Source organism: Beta vulgaris, chromosome 6 (genome assembly GCF_026745355.1).
Source record: "Beta vulgaris subsp. vulgaris cultivar EL10 chromosome 6, EL10.2, whole genome shotgun sequence".
Taxonomy (NCBI): domain Eukaryota; kingdom Viridiplantae; phylum Streptophyta; class Magnoliopsida; order Caryophyllales; family Amaranthaceae; genus Beta; species Beta vulgaris.
Window position 1 is genome coordinate 58,707,675 of NC_079207.1, and position 17,762 is coordinate 58,725,436.

General features: G+C 33.9%; 1 protein-coding gene and 1 pseudogene across 1 annotated transcript; both read left to right on the forward strand.

Annotated features, from left to right (window-relative positions):
* The first annotated feature begins 2,069 nt into the window (after positions 1 to 2,069).
* LOC104897149 (GDSL esterase/lipase At3g26430) lies at positions 2,070 to 12,488 on the forward strand. Its single transcript, XM_010683975.4, has 5 exons — positions 2,070 to 2,551; positions 9,231 to 9,440; positions 9,544 to 9,713; positions 10,105 to 10,375; positions 12,084 to 12,488. The coding sequence occupies exons 1-5, from the start codon at positions 2,290 to 2,292 to the stop codon at positions 12,341 to 12,343; spliced, it is 1,173 nt and encodes a 390-aa protein (XP_010682277.2). The 5' UTR covers positions 2,070 to 2,289; the 3' UTR covers positions 12,344 to 12,488.
* A 134-nt stretch (positions 12,489 to 12,622) lies between these two features.
* Positions 12,623 to 16,967, forward strand: LOC104899120 (uncharacterized; annotated as a pseudogene).
* The last annotated feature ends 795 nt before the right edge of the window (positions 16,968 to 17,762 follow it).

Genomic DNA, 17,762 nt, shown 5'->3' on the forward strand with positions numbered 1-17,762 from the left:
CCAATGCTCATCTAATGTTTCGGAGGAGGATAAGGCTTGCTTTGCCTCTATATTAGCTATGAAGGAAACTAACGATCTGGGTGAATATCTTGGGTGTCCTATCATAAGTTCTAGGGTTACTAAGGATACTTTTAGCCCGGTCACCAGTAAAGCTGTTAACAAGCTCCCTAAATGGAAAGCTAATGCCCTCTCGCAAGCGGGGCGGTCTGTGCTTTTACAATCTAATCTTTCTGCTAAGTCTAGCTATCAAATGCAAAGCTTCTTGCTTCCTAAGCACGTTCTTTCCAAGCTTGACAAAACTTATCGAAATTTCTTTTGGAATAAAGATACTGACAACTCTTCTCCCAACCTTATAGGGTGGGAAAAAATTTCTAAGCCGAAATTCGCTGGTGGGCTGGGCTTCCGGAAAGCGGAAGTGACTAATCAAGCCCTGCAGATGAAACTCCTATGGCGTATTATTAAAGAGGATAACAACTTATGGGTCAAACTGGTCCGTAAACGATACATAAAAAATGATAGCCTATTCTCTATTAAGGCGTCTAAGGCTGCTTCTTGGCAATGGTGTAACCTTCTCAGTCTCCGTGATACTTTCAAAAAAGGGTTACGCTGGCAACTTGGTGATGGGAAGAAAATTAATTTTTGGTCTGACAATTGGGCCTATCAGTACCCTCTCAAATCTATTATCTCCCCTCCCCCTGGTACTGAGAACTATACTGTTAATCTTTGCATTTCTGCTTCTCGTACTTGGGATTCCTGCTTTCTTCTTGCTTTGGTTCCCCCTCATGTTGTTTCTCATATCTGTAATATCTATATTCCTTCTGGTGATCAGGAGGATAACCTCATCTGGGGCTTGACAGCTGATGGTGAGTACTCTGTTAAATCTGGAGCTCTTTTGTCTCAAGGTTTTCTTCCTTCAAATTTTGATACGGTAGAATATAAATGGATTTGGAATCTGAATATCCCCCCAAAGATAAAAAATTTTCTTTGGAAAGCTTGTAATGATGGCCTCCCTTCGAAAGCGCGGCTTGAAAAAAGCCACATTTTTGTTCCCCAACATTGTGTTTTCTGTAACAATGCTAGTGAATCCATAGGTCATTTATGCTTTGCTTGCCCGTTTACCCTGGACATTTTCTCTCATCTTCGGGCTAGTTTTGATTGGCCTTCTCCCCCTGCTTGTCTTTCTGATATTAATCTTTCTTCTTTCCGTTCCTCTTTAGAAGCTTGCCTTAGTCTTACTTCTAAAAAACAGATTGCTGTTTTCTCCTTTGTCTGGTGGTTTGTGTGGTTCTTTAGAAATAAACTGATTTTTAATGATGAAATTGTTTCTTCCAGGAAAGCTAGCTTTATTATTAATAATTATGCTAGTTCTTGGTCTAAAGCTCTTTCCTCGGAGGAACTGAATTCTGTGTCCCATAGTTGCTCCCGCCCCCGCCCTCGGCCCCGTTCTGGTCCTAACTTAGATTGGTCCCCCCCTCCTCCTGGCTTTTTAAAGCTCAATTTTGATGGCTCTAAACTCAGTAATGGTTGTTCAGCTATTGGTTTTATTATTCGGAATGGTGAGGGTGATCCTATTTTAGCTGGTGCCCGTTCCCTGGGTACAAGTCTTTCTATTCTCCAAGCTGAAGCTTGGAGTTTAAAGGAAGGCCTCCTAGCCGCTCTTTCTCTTAATATTCCTAAGCTAATTGTGGAAGGCAATAATCTTTCTGTTATCAACTCGGTTCGTAATATCTGGAAAGTTCCTTGGGAAATCAGAAACATGCTTATTGATATTAACGCTTTATTACTTCAGTTTGATGTTTGTCAGGTCTATCATTGCTTTCGGGAGGCTAACAAGGTGGCAGATGCTATGGCGCACCGTGGGCATGCTTACAATGATCTCCAGATTTTCACTCCTCCTTTTGATATAGATTTTTCTCTCCTCGTCCGTAAGGACGTTTTAGGTTGGCCTCCGATTTAGGAGTCTTCCTAAGCTTTTTTCTCCTTAAAAAAAAAAAAAAAAAAAAAAAAAATCACACGGGCACGTACAATATCCATCACTCTCCTTCCACCACAAGAGTTTCGTAAGGTACTTAGCACAAAAATACACGAATACTATTATTTGTCGGTGAAATTACCTAAAAATGATTAACATCCTAATAATATCTTGGACGAATTCACACTCTTCATCCTCTCTTTGGGACCCCTTCACATATATATAATAGACTTAACCACACAACTATACAAGTGACGAAAACCACAGCTAAACTCTTCCTCTCTTTTCGGCAATTTAATAATCACACGTTTTGATCAATGAAGTGTGGTAAGATAATAGTGCTACTACTAGCATTAGCATCAACTCTAGTAGTAGTAGCTTGGTGTGAAGAAATAGTAGAGCAAAACACATTAGGCGGAGAATGCAAATTTCCAGCCATTTTCAACTTTGGCGACTCCAACTCAGACACAGGCGGCTTCTCCGCCACGTTCGGGCAGGCCGGCCCGCCGCATGGCGAGACCTTCTTCCACTCCCCTGCTGGCAGATATTGCGATGGCCGCCTTATCATTGATTTCATTGGTAATGTTCATATTTTTGGTACTTTAAATCATTTGCGTTTCCTTCTCATTTCTGTTACTTTGTACTAAATCTACTGATAGGTATTATATTATTCTTGAGACTCCAACCATCAGCTTAAGCTTTTGGTTGAGTTGGTCCTTTGACATGGTATCGGAGTCAGCATGACATTAAGGTCACGGGTACAAATCTCATCCACCACCTCCTTTTAAGTGGAATATTTAGCACCTGATATGAGGATCAGGGCCGTCTTAAACATTTTGGAGGCCCTGTTCTAATTTTAAAATTTGGGCCCCTTATATTTAGAAAAATGAAATTTTCATAATAAAAAAATATGTATTAAAAAATTATCAAAATACGATTATATTCTTATAAATTGAATCCATGAAAAGTTAAACTACTTTTATTAAAATGGTAAATAAAATCTCAATACAACTTAAAGCTATTATTAACCTCCTACATAAAACGAGCTATTCTTCTAACGCTTTTTGAAGCAAATTCATCAACCAAATCTTCATATTGTATGGTCTCCAAAAGATCATTCTCAATTGCTATTAAAGCTAATCCATTAAGCCTTTCTTGTACCATGGTGGACCGCAAGTAAGACTTCAACAACTTCAATTTTAAAAGCTTCTTTCTGCAGAAGCAACTGTCACAGGAATAGTCAATAAAATTCTATACGCAACACTTACATTAGGAAAAGAATCTATGCCCTTCAAAAATTTAATATATCAATAGGTCCCATTTTTTCGTTGGGCAATATTCCTCTTAGAAAATCTAACTCCACATATAATTCTTTCCCATTGATGTCAGATTGATCATTATGTTTTAATGCCTCTTCAAAATTATTACAACAAGACAACAAAGTTAGATGATCCAATGATTGTAACTTGCGCAAGTCAAACAAGAATCCAAAAATACTTTCATACTCTTGATATTGCTCAAATCTCTTTTAAGGGAAACAACGGCTTGATCAACAAGGTAAAGAAAATAAGTAACTCTAAAGACTCCTCCCAGATAGCTCAACTGATGGGGTATCTGAATTCTCATCAAAATTTCTCTTTCTCCTAATTATACGTCTTTGAGGAAATATTGGCTCAATATTCATTTCAATAGCAATTTCCTTAGCATTATCCAATGCATTATAAAATCCAGTTTCTCTATATCCTTGAAAAAATGATATTAGCCCCTTTATTTTTTCCATAGCAACATCAATAAGCATATCTTTTGATTGTAAGAGCTTGCTAACTATATTAATTGCAGATAATATCTCAAACCAAATGATTATTGCCATTAAGAACTCAAAATCACCAAGCTCATTTGTTGCTAAGGATTTTGCTTCACTTTTTATTTTAGAATCAATATCATTTTCTGATACCTCAAGTAAAGCTTCTCTAAAATCTGACATTTGAGATCTTATAGCTTTAACAATATCTACACGACTCTCCCAACGAGTGGATGATAATGACTTTGGAGTCAATCCTTTTACATTATCTTTCAAAATTTGCCACCTTTTAGTAGAATTTGCAAAAATTGTATAAATTCGTTGAATAACTCCAAAAAAATCTTTAGCTTTACCACATGAGTTAGCCATATCACACAATGCTAAATTAAGACTATGACAACCACAAGGAGTATAAAATGCTCTCGGATTAATGTCTAAAAACTTCTTTTGAACACCTTGATGTTTTCCTTTCATATTTGATCCATTATCATATCCTTGTCCTCGTGCCATCAAATATGTTAAGATCAAGATTTTTCAGCTCGTTTTGTGATAAACATTAAAAAGTCCTTGGCCAGTTGTATCATTCACATTTAAAAATCCTAAAAAAGATTCCTCAATGCTAACAGAATTTGAAGAAACATCAACATATCTTATTATCAAAGACATTTGCTCTTGGTGGCTAACATCGGGTGTACAATCAAGTATCACGGAGAAATATTTTGCTTGTTTGATTTTTTTAATGATTTCAGTTTTTATTGCACAAGCAAGCAAAAGTATTAACTCGTTTTGGATGTTATGGCCAAGATAATGCAAGTGAACATCGTCATTTGTAACACGTCTTACATGTTCTTGAACAACAGGGTCAAACTCTGCTAACATTTCAATTAAACCCAAAAAGTTACCATTGCTATTTTGGTACAATTTCTCTTTAGAACCCCGAAAGGCCAAACTATGTTTAGCAAGGAATTTCACTATTGAAATGATTCTTTTCAAAACATTCTTCCAGTGCTCTTTCTCTTTTTCAATTAGATTTTGAGCTGTTTTATCTATAGTTTCATTCTTATTTAGCCTCAAACGCAGCTCATACCAAGTAGCCATATTATTAACATGTTCCATGCCTGTCTCGTGCTCTCTAAGTCTTTCACCAATATGTGCCCAATCACTAAAACCCTCGTTCGTCAATTGACCTCTACCAATCCTCTTTTGAAAACCTTACAAGAAAAACAATATACTTTATCAAGCTCTTTTGAATAGACAAGCCAATCTCTATCGCACTTCTCCCCATTAGACAAAACTCTAGTGTATAAATTAGCAGTAAATCGTCTAGAAAATTTGTCTTTAGGACCCTTCACAATAGAAAGATCTCTTTTAGGACCTTTCATTACTAATACATCAATCATTTTAGAATCAAGGGCATCCCAGTTTCTTGGATCAAATATATCAAACAAAGGTTCAAATGAGGTTTCTTGCTTTTCATTATCATTACTATTATCCTCCACATCCTCATCATAGTCATTGTTAGAAACAACATTTTGATTATCCAAATTATCATTTTCAATATGCACATCACCTCTATTATCCGAGTCCACATTTTGATTCTCCATATCAACATTCTCGTTAGTAACCTCATTTTCAAGAACTTCATCATTTACCTTCTCAATATTTTGATTATTAACATGAATATGAGGCTCTTTTATAATAAATTTATCAAGAGCTCCTCTTTGGGATTGAGTTAACTCCTCAAGCCTTTTTTTTTTCTTACGTTTTTCATACCCAGATTCATACTTTCTAGTTTTAGGAGGCATAGAAAAAAAACAACTAAGGTGTAAATCACACAATCAATAATTTAACACGTAAGTAAAAGTAAAAAAAAGAGCGAAACAACCTGACAATTAAGCAATAATACTCCAAATTAGATGAATATTCCCCAATTAATCAATAATTATCCAATGATTTCAACCTGAAAAAATCAAAAGAAAAAAATTTCTTTAAAATATACACAATATCATTAATCCTTAAAATTATAAAACAATTGTGATCTCATTGCAACCACACAACACGAACTAATATGCAACACTTCTAATATTAAAAGCTTTTAAACACTTCTAATATTACCCCAAACTTACCCCAAACTTTTAGACACTTCTAATATTACCCCAAACTTACTAAACACTAAATGACGGAAGTCAGGGAACTAATATGCAACTCAAAATTCAGATAACATAGAACATTAAGTACCCATTTCAAGTTTCAACCTTTTTACACAATTCACACCAAATTGGATACCCAAATCTTAATTCACCTCAATATAATCCCCCTGTTTCAGCAATCAAAAACAGAAAACTAAAAATACCCATTCATATTCCATCTTTCCTTCATCAATTAAGTTTCAAAAAGAAGAAATTACAACCCAAAAAATAAAATACAAAACTAAACCACTAAACAAAGCAATGAAAACTCACTGTATGACGAACACTCAAAAGCTTTTCAGAAGATTCATTAGTGGGAAGCTTAACTCTAACCTCAGAAAAACTTGCATATTACATCATCATCTTAGAAAACCCAACACACAGGCAACATAACAGGGCCTATATTTGCATAAAGCTACAACAGTACATAAGACCATCAACGCCACTAATTCTTAAAAAAAATTTTTTGATAATTGGGCTTGTTGTTTTATTGAATCTAATATTACCCCAAACTTGACTATCAATAATGAAAGCATGACTACCAATTACGGATTACCAGTGAGGCAGTGACTCACACTAATGTTTACAACACTCTTCAAACTACCTTCTACAATCCTACAAAAATCCAATTGCTAATTTGGGGTAACTTATAATTAATTTTAAAATTGCTATTACTTTTGTCCAAATACATCACACAGCCATTTCAAACCAATATATTAAACAATAAACACAAAAACTGATAATTGATAAAATTAAACACAATTGATGGATTGAATAATTACCTCCAAATAATGTATTAGTGAATGATAACTATGCTTTCCCTTCCGATCAAAACCCGCTGCAGCCTTTCAGAATCAACACCCAGCCCACAGGCCCGTCGACCGAACGCCAAAAATTTTCACCCACACCTTCACAACTTATTTTGTCTCGCCAATTTCCAGATGAAAAAATTGAAGATATGAATTTTAATTTATTTTGTCTCAGAATTAATTGATAATTGATGAAAAAATATAAATGAATTCGAAATATATAAATAGTGAAAAACTTAGCCGTTAATGGAAGATTGAATGAATAAATCTGAATTGATATTTTCATATTTTAACAACGGTTGATAAGGAATGAGTGAGAGAAATTTGGGAAGTTGTTAAGGAAATTGAGAAAGGAAGGATTTAGAAGATTTTCAAAAGATAACAAATTTCTGAAAATTAGGAGAGAATTTAGGGGAAGTTAGAAAAAGAACGTGGTTTGGGTTTTCAGTTTTGCACGCAAGATTGAAGGAGAAGGCAGAGAATTAAACCAATTTTTTTTTTTTTTTTTTTTAAATGTTTGGGCTGCGATATTTTGGATTGGGCCCTCAAAATTTTGGGGCCCTGTGCTGATGGTCTGTTTGCACAGGCCATTGGCCGGCCCTGATGAGGATAGAGTATTAAAGTATAGCATTAATTTGGATGATAAGGTGATAAGTCTGATAACTGATAAGCTAGTGGAATTATGTACTGAACGACAATTATGAAGAAATCCCAATCATCATTTCTTCAAGTGTCAATATTAAGCAACTTGTATGATTATTTTCTTTTGAAGAAAAATCTTACGCTCTAGGTACGTACTGAATTATTAAAAGAGCTACATTCTAATAAGAAACTCAAAGTTCTTTATAACTTAAAACATACTAAAACACCATACATTTGTTATATTCTTTCTAAACCTCATCCTATTCTCTCTCAAAGTTCTTCAAAAAACCTCTCGTTAGTAATTGGGAATGAAAACAAATTAATACTCTTGTTTCCTTTTGAAGTACAAGTCTAACTTTGACTGTGTTTGCTACTTTTGTTTTTTTTATGTGATGAAGACAAACATATTTAAGCGCTATTTTGCTCGAGTATTTTTAGTTTATCATAGTGTAATTTTTTTTATTTCTATATAATGAAAAGTTATAAATACTTTATTAAAAAAGGTTCAGAATGAAACTTAAATGTACAATATAATGTGCAAAGTAATATTGCATCTTTGAAGATGTCCTCTATAAGTGAGCATACCTTCATTTTTTTTTAATGGAACAGATAATGTTCCACCATATCTCTTAATTTGTTTGCATCAATAAAATCCATTTAGATCCAAAATTACACGGTTTTACTTGTCTGTATGTGCACGCTTAGCAGGAAGCATTATTGGTATCCTGCTCCAAGGTGCTAAAATAACAAAAAACTTATATTCTGCTCCACTTGCTGAACAAATCCATATATTCCTTGCTATTCTCGAGGCAACACAGTTGTCATTGCTTTGTAATTATTTTGTTTTTCAATTGTTTCACTTAAACTTGTTACGTTTGCCAATGAACATCCAAAAAGGTATCATAGCTCGAAATGCAAATGAACAAAATCACAAATCATATGATTGATAAGCCAAGGTCCAAAAGGAAATATTTAAAGCTCGGTTGTGCTCAATACATGCTCCAACATTAACCATTCTTGTCAAGCTTAGTTCGAACAAGCTAATGGAGTGCTGAACTAAGCGCATATGTAACCTTGCGAAACTAAATTCTTGTGTGTATGTATTATTATTGTCACCTGTGTCCAGATTGCATAGATTACGTAATTACACATTTACACTATTGTGGCAATTTTATATTATCAAATGTTTGTGATTCTGTAAGCAAATTAAGGATCCACATTTTATATCACATCATCAAATCGTGTTATAATTCTAGAAACAAATTAAAAATCCAAAATGTACTTTATCATATTATCAAATCGGCAAACAGGGGCGGTTTTTGACCTACACAATTAGCCATTAGGGCGTCGGAACAGTGCCACCAAGATATAAGGGCCGCAAAATGTATTTGTTTTAATTGTTTGAAGAAAATAGAAAAGAAAAACATTTGGATCAGTAGTAAAAATGTAAGAAAAGGAACAATGAGAACATGAGTTCAACTCTTGTCGTTCTCCCAAAATCCATTACAGTTTTGTTGTTGAAACTTTTGAAAATACTCCTATTAGTTAGTTGTAAATACGAATCTTATATCTTTTTGAAATAATACAAATAAAAGACGTATTTCAAGAAAGTATACGAATCTTATATCTTTTTGAAATAATACATGTCCGTTATATATCCATTCCGTGTTAAAAGTTTGTTAGCAAATTAAAAATCCACATTATATGTCATATCATCATTTGTTGAAAAGATTGCTCCTATCTACTTCTATATCATTTCCCAAATTTTGTTACTACATGAGTTACTTTTTGGCTAAATTAGACTAATTTTTGTATAGCACAAAGCTTGGGACTTCCTTATTTGAGTGGCTACCTTGATGCCGTGGGATCCAACTTCAGCCATGGGGCGAATTTCGCTACGGCAGGATCCACCATTAGACCACAAAACACCACCCTTCACCAAAGTGGTTTTAGCCCTATTTCATTGAACATTCAATCTTACGAATTCAATGATTTCCAACGTCGTTCACAAACTTTTCGTCAGAAAGGTCAGTTTTCCTCTTTTCCTTTTCCTTTTCCTTTATATCTTTGTTTAAAAATTTAAAAGTATACATCAATTACTTACTATGTACTTTTGGTGCATTGAAACAGGAAATGTTTTTAAAGATTTGTTACCGAAAGGAGAATATTTCTCAAAGGCTTTGTACACATTTGATATTGGTCAGAATGATCTGACGGCTGGATATTTTCTCAATATGTCAAGTGATCAAGTTAAAGCAAACATCCCAGATGTACTGGGTCAGTTCACTACTGTCGTCAAGGTAAAGTTTACAGCATATTAAGTACATGATAAATTCTATTTTTGACATAGAAAAAAAATGCTATCTAAGTTAGTTTATATATTTCCTCCATTCTAAAATAAATAAAACGATTATCTCTTTTATGTAAGAGCTTTATATATATATATATATATTAGACTTCGCGACAATTCACCACTTCATTAATTTAAGTTAGTACGTTAGTATAGTTCTCTATAGTTATTTATTACAACAAATGTGACAATTTTGTCTCAGACATCTCATAATAATATGATTATAGATTAATTTTAGATGAATGAAGTATAGACTAATAATTACGTCACTTCTCTCACAAATTCATTTTAATAATAATAATGATAATAATAATAATATATATTTTGCACTAAATTAACAGGACATATATGAGAAAGGAGGGAGGTATTTCTGGATACACAATACAGGACCATTCGGATGCTTACCATATGTGATGGATCGGGTGGCAGTAAAGTCAAGCGAAATAGACAAAGTGGGATGTACAGGTCCATGCAACAAAGTGGCCCAAGTTTTCAACCAAAAGTTAAAGGAAGTAGTGGTCCACCTCAGAAAAAAGTTACCCCATGCGGCCATAACATACGTTGATATCTATTCACTCAAGTATGACCTCATCAGCCATGCTAGAAAATATGGTAAGTCTTTATTACTATTTTATGATGATAGATGCATTAGTTGTCCTAGTATTAGTGGCTATGGAGAGGATTAAACTGTGATTAATGCAAGATCCACAGAGACATTTATATAAGATTTCTATTTAATATTAAACTAGTTCGTGTCCCGGGTAATTCGCCTCGGATTATTTACCAACATGCATTTGGAATCTTCAAAAATAGACATATTATATTGTCTTTAAATGATTTTTCCTTCAAAAAAGACCAATTGAGTATTGTAGTGTAGTTGGTTAGTGCTTTAGCATTATCAAATGAGAGGTCAAAAGTCCGAGTTGTGAAACTTACATTTTTATTGTTTAATGTCTCATTTTAATGTGTGGAGGAGGGGACTGTACATGGCAACATGACATTTTTTTGCTTTGAATTTTAGATATATATATATGTATAACTTGATGCGCTCAGTTTGTCTCAAATAAGACATTCTTTCTCCGTCTAAATAAAGGAAACACTTATCATTTTTTAGGTCATTTTAAAATAAATTAAACGTTACTTTATTTGGTATTCACTTCTCTCTATCTTTCTTCACATCACATGGGTCCCTCTTTTTCTTTCTATCTTTCTCCGTCCTCTCCTAAATACCCGTGTTAATGCTCTACGTTTCATTTACAACAAAACAGAGAAAGTATAAAGTTTATTACTAACACTGTGACAGTGGTTTAACTTTGACTTGTATGGCCCCTCAAAAAAAAAAAAAAAACTTTGACTTGTATGGAGTAGTTTTTGGTATACAACTTTGATCACTATTATATCTAATGTTTTTGATAGATGCAACTCTAAAAGCTAATTGTAAACAATAATTACATTTCCAAATATGGTATTAATGATCTATAACAAATTCGTCACTCGTCATTATCAAGTCTTAAACTAGTAACGACAACTTATGTGGGAAGAGGCAAAATTACATAAATAGTCCGATGGTATGACTTCCTATCTCTCACATGGGACTTGGGAGACCAATGTTTAAATCTTGGTGGAAGTAAAAATTTCAATATTGTTATGGGGTGGGGGAGTTTGGGGCTTGTTGGACCTATAGATGAGTGATCCTGTACGAAGACAGCCTAAAGAAAATTCATCTTATCTATGTGGTTTTCAAAAAGAGCCCAAAAAAATATTCTAAAACAGGGAGCCCCAGTGGCCCAAGACAGCCCACCTCTACAACTTTTCCACTTTATATCACGTGGATAGAAAAAGAAAGAAGGCACACTCACAGAAGACCAAAAAAGAAGGTGGCTGATCAGTAAGCATGCCTTCTAAACTTCATATGGACCACCTATACTGCTCACAAGCCCCCATAATGCAATTACCATTGGTACAATTTACGAAATGCGACCCTTTCTTTTAATCTTTATAACTTTTGTTTAACCAAGACAATACATGACAATATTGAATATTCAAATCACTTTGAATAAGGGGGTAGGTGCTTCTTGCTGAATACCACCTACCATGGGCGAGGTCGCTGGGCGACGCGGCCTTACGATGCCCAAGGTCCTTGCTGTAGCACCCGGGAGCTACGCATGGGACCCTAAGTCGCCCAATGTCCCTCCGATAAGGTGTATTCACCAAAAAAAAAAAAAATCACTTTGAATCAACTATTTTTCTTGTCAAATTATTTTACGTACAACACAATATATTCTCATTTGTTGACTGTTGTCGTCTCTTTTTTCTTTAGGTTTTGAGCAATCATTGAGAGCTTGTTGTGGGCATGGAGGAAAGTACAATTATAACCAGCACGTTAGCTGTGGAGGGAAGGTTACAGTGAAGGGTAAACAGATTTTAGTAGGAAAAGCATGTAAAGATCCTTCTCTAGCCATCAATTGGGATGGTGTCCATTACACTGAGGCAGCCAACAAATGGGTCTTTGATCGGATCGTCGACGGTTCTTATTCGGATCCTCCCATTCCCTTGAAAATGGCTTGTCATAAGATTTGATTACATCAATGTTGATTTTCATTATGGTTCACTAAATTAAATCATACTTCCATAATTAGAGCAGTGTATGAACTCCAAATGACTTTCTTTGTAATGTGCTCCTATATCTTATTTATGGTAAGTCTTGATCTCTAATTGTGGCTCATATATATTGTCGAGTGGTTTGCTATTTGATTCTTCTTTATTATTTGTTGCAAAAGAGGGGCAAAAACAGAGGGAGCAAGACAACAAGTAAACCTAGGAAAAGAAGGAACATGCTCAAAACAGACCAGAACCCAACAGAAGCAAAATATCTAGAAAATAAAACAGACTAAAAAGAAAACAATTAAGCGGCAACAGCGGTAGCTTTCCTTATCAGCGCTACTCCACTCCAATCCTCCAACAAAATAGCACGAAGACCCGTTGGGGCCCTCAAGAATTATCATATTGGGGAGTGGGGACTAAGTTCCTCCCATAGTTAGCTGACCGATTCATAGCTCGACTTGCTTCTCTGTAGCAATGGTGAACAATAATTTTCTGTTAGGTATAAGAGCCAGGGCCGGCCAATGGCCTGTGCAAACAGACCATCAGCACAGGGCCCCAAAATTTTGAGGGCCCAATCCAAAATATCGCAGCCCAAACATTTAAAAAAAAAAAAAAAAAATTGGTTTAATTCTCTGCCTTCTCCTTCAATCTTGCGTGCAAAACTGAAAACCCAAACCACGTTCTTTTTCTAACTTCCCCTAAATTCTCTCCTAATTTTCAGAAATTTGTTATCTTTTGAAAATCTTCTAAATCCTTCCTTTCTCAATTTCTCTTAACAACTTCCCAAATTTCTCTCACTCATTCCTTATCAACCGTTGTTAAAATATGAAAATATCAATTCAGATTTATTCATTCAATCTTCCATTAACGGCTAAGTTTTTCACTATTTATATATTTCGAATTCATTTATATTTTTTCATCAATTATCAATTAATTCTGAGACAAAATAAATTAAAATTCATATCTTCAATTTTTTCATCTGGAAATTGGCGAGACAAAATAAGTTGTGAAGGTTGTGGGTGAAAATTTTTGGCGTTCGGTCGACGGGCCTGTGGGCTGGGTGTTGATTCTGAAAGGCTGCAGCGGGTTTTGATCGGAAGGGAAAGCATAGTTATCATTCACTAATACATTATTTGGAGGTAATTATTCAATCCATCAATTGTGTTTAATTTTATCAATTATCAGTTTTTTGTGTTTATTGTTTAATATATTGGTTTGAAATGGCTGTGTGATGTATTTGGACAAAAGTAATAGCAATTTTAAAATTAATTATAAGTTACCCCAAATTAGCAATTGGATTTTTGTAGGATTGTAGAAGGTAGTTTGAAGAGTGTTGTAAACATTAGTGTGAGTCACTGCCTCACTGGTAATCCGTAATTGGTAGTCATGCTTTCATTATTGATAGTCAAGTTTGGGGTAATATTAGATTCAATAAAACAACAAGCCCAATTATCAAAATTTTTTTTTTAAGAATTAGTGGCGTTGATGGTCTTATGTACTGTTGTAGCTTTATGCAAATATAGGCCCTGTTATGTTGCCTGTGTGTTGGGTTTTCTAAGATGATGATGTAATATGCAAGTTTTTCTGAGGTTAGAGTTAAGCTTCCCACTAATGAATCTTCTGAAAAGCTTTTGAGTGTTCGTCATACAGTGAGTTTTCATTGCTTTGTTTAGTGGTTTAGTTTTGTATTTTATTTTTTGGGTTGTAATTTCTTCTTTTTGAAACTTAATTGATGAAGGAAAGATGGAATATGAATGGGTATTTTTAGTTTTCTGTTTTTGATTGCTGAAACAGGGGGATTATATGGGTGAATTAAGATTTGGGTATCCAATTTGGTGTGAATTGTGTAAAAAGGTTGAAACTTGAAATGGGTACTTAATGTTCTATGTTATCTGAATTTTGAGTTGCATATTAGTTCCCTGACTTCCGTCATTTAGTGTTTAGTAAGTTTGGGGTAATATTAGAAGTGTCTAAAAGTTTGGGGTAAGTTTGGGGTAATATTAGAAGTGTTTAAAAGCTTTTAATATTAGAAGTGTTGCATATTAGTTCGTGTTGTGTGGTTGCAATGAGATCACAATTGTTTTATAATTTTAAGGATTAATGATATTGTGTATATTTTAAAGAAATTTTTTTCTTTGATTTTTTCAGGTTGAAATCATTGGATAATTATTGATTAATTGGGGAATATTCATCATAATTTGGAGTATTATTGCTTAATTGTCAGGTTGTTTCGCTCTTTTTTTTACTTTTACTTACGTGTTAAATTATTGATTGTGTGATTTACACCTTAGTTGTTTTTTTTCTATGCCTCCTAAAACTAGAAAGTATGAATCTGGGTATGAAAAACGTAAGAAAAAAAAAAGGCTTGAGGAGTTAACTCAATCCCAAAGAGGAGCTCTTGATAAATTTATTATAAAAGAGCCTCATATTCATGTTAATAATCAAAATATTGAGAAGGTAAATGATGAAGTTCTTGAAAATGAGGTTACTAACGAGAATGTTGATATGGAGAATCAAAATGTGGACTCGGATAATAGAGGTGATGTGCATATTGAAAATGATAATTTGGATAATCAAAATGTTGTTTCTAACAATGACTATGATGAGGATGTGGAGGATAATAGTAATGATAATGAAAAGCAAGAAACCTCATTTGAACCTTTGTTTGATATATTTGATCCAAGAAACTGGGATGCCCTTGATTCTAAAAGATTGATGTATTAGTAATGAAAGGTCCTAAAAGAGATCTTTCTATTGTGAAGGGTCCTAAAGACAAATTTTCTAGACGATTTACTGCTAATTTATACACTAGAGTTTTGTCTAATGGGGAGAAGTGCGATAGAGATTGGCTTGTCTATTCAAAAGAGCTTGATAAAGTATATTGTTTTTCTTGTAAGGTTTTCAAAAGAGGGATTGGTAGAGGTCAATTGACGAACGAGGGTTTTAGTGATTGGGCACATATTGGTGAAAGACTTAGAGAGCACGAGACAGGCATGGAACATGTTAATAATATGGCTACTTGGTATGAGCTGCGTTTGAGGCTAAATAAGAATGAAACTATAGATAAAACAGCTCAAAATCTAATTGAAAAAGAGAAAGAGCACTGGAAGAATGTTTTGAAAAGAATCATTTCAATAGTGAAATTCCTTGCTAAACATAGTTTGGCCTTTCGGGGTTCTAAAAGAAATTGTACCAAAATAGCAATGGTAACTTTTTGGGTTTAATTGAAATGTTAGCAGAGTTTGACCCTGTTGTTCAAGAACATGTAAGACGTGTTACAAATGACGATGTTCACTTGCATTATCTTGGCCATAACATCCAAAACGAGTTAATACTTTTGCTTGCTTGTGCAATAAAAACTGAAATCATTAAAAAAATCAAACAAGCAAAATATTTCTCCGTGATACTTGATTGTACACCCGATGTTAGCCACCAAGAGCAAATGTCTTTGATAATAAGATATGTTGATGTTTCTTCAAATTCTGTTAGCATTGAGGAATCTTTTTTAGGATTTTTAAATGTGAATGATACAATTGGCCAAGGACTTTTTAATGTTTTACAAAACGAGCTGAAAAATCTTGATCTTAACATATTTGATGCACGAGGACAAGGATATGATAATGGATCAAATATGAAAGGAAAACATCAAGGTGTTCAAAAGAAGTTTTTAGACATTAATCCGAGAGCATTTTATACTCCTTGTGGTTGTCATAGTCTTAATTTAGCATTGTGTGATATGGCTAACTCATGTGGTAAAGCTAAAGATTTTTTTGGAGTTATTCAACGAATTTATACAATTTTTGCAAATTCTACTAAAAGGTGGCAAATTTTGAAAGATAATGTAAAAGGATTGACTCCAAAGTCATTATCATCCACTCGTTGGGAGAGTCGTGTAGATAGTGTTAAAGCTATAAGATCTCAAATGTCAGATTTTAGAGAAGCTTTACTTGAGGTATCAGAAAATGATATTGATTCTAAAATAAAAAGTGAAGCAAAATCCTTAGCAACAAATGAGCTTGGTGATTTTGAGTTCTTAATGGCAATAATCATTTGGTTTGAGATATTATCTGCAATTAATATAGTTAGCAAGCTCTTACAATCAAAAGATATGCTTATTGATGTTGCTATGGAAAAAATAAAGGGGCTAATATCATTTTTTCAAGGATATAGAGAAACTGGATTTTATAATGCATTGGATAATGCTAAGGAAATTGCTATTGAAATGAATATTGAGCCAATATTTCCTCAAAGACGTATAATTAGGAGAAAGAGAAATTTTGATGAGAATTCAGATACCCCATCAGTTGAGCTATCTGGGGAGGAGTCTTTTAGAGTTACTTATTTTCTTTACCTTGTTGATCAAGCCGTTGTTTCCCTTGAAAAGAGATTTGAGCAATATCAAGAGTATGAAAGTATTTTTGGATTCTTGTTTGACTTGCGCAAGTTACAATCATTGGATCATCTAACTTTGTTGTCTTGTTGTAATAATTTTGAAGAGGCATTAAAACATAATGATCAATCTGACATCAATGGGAAAGAATTATATGTGGAGTTAGATTTTAAGAGGAATATTGCCCAACGAAAAAATGGGACCTATTGATATATTAAATTTTTTGAAGGGCATAGATTGTTTTCCTAATGTAAGTGTTGCGTATAGAATTTTATTGACTATTCCTGTGACAGTTGCTTCCGCAGAAAGAAGCTTTTCAAAATTGAAGTTGTTGAAGTCTTACTTGCGGTCCACCATGGTACAAGAAAGGCTTAATGGATTAGCTTTAATAGCAATTGAGAATGATCTTTTGGAGACCATACAATATGAAGATTTGGTTGATGAATTTGCTTCAAAAAGCGTTAGAAGAATAGCTCGTTTTATGTAGGAGGTTAATAATAGCTTTAAGTTGTATTGAGATTTTATTTACCATTTTAATAAAAGTAGTTTAACTTTTCATGGATTCAATTTATAAGAATATAATCGTATTTTGATAATTTTTTAATACATATTTTTTTATTATGAAAATTTCATTTTTCTAAATATAAGGGGCCCAAATTTTAAAATTAGAACAGGGCCTCCAAAATGTTTAAGACGGCCCTGATAAGAGCGTAGCAGAAAGGTAACAAGATCGACAAATTAATATGAAAATAATGCAGGAAAAGTAATAAGGGACACACAATGAAACGGCAGGAGAGAGAAAGGAAGTGATTAGGTTAATGATTTTGATGCATTGCCTTGCTTAGCCGTGTCAAACAATCTAATTACATCCTAAGAGTATACAATACTCTACTAGGCTTGATTAGCCATACAACATACAAAGCTAGCCCAACATAATATTACATATATAGTCCAACACACAATAATTAACGTGAGACAAACCCTCCAGAATGAGGTGAAAAATCC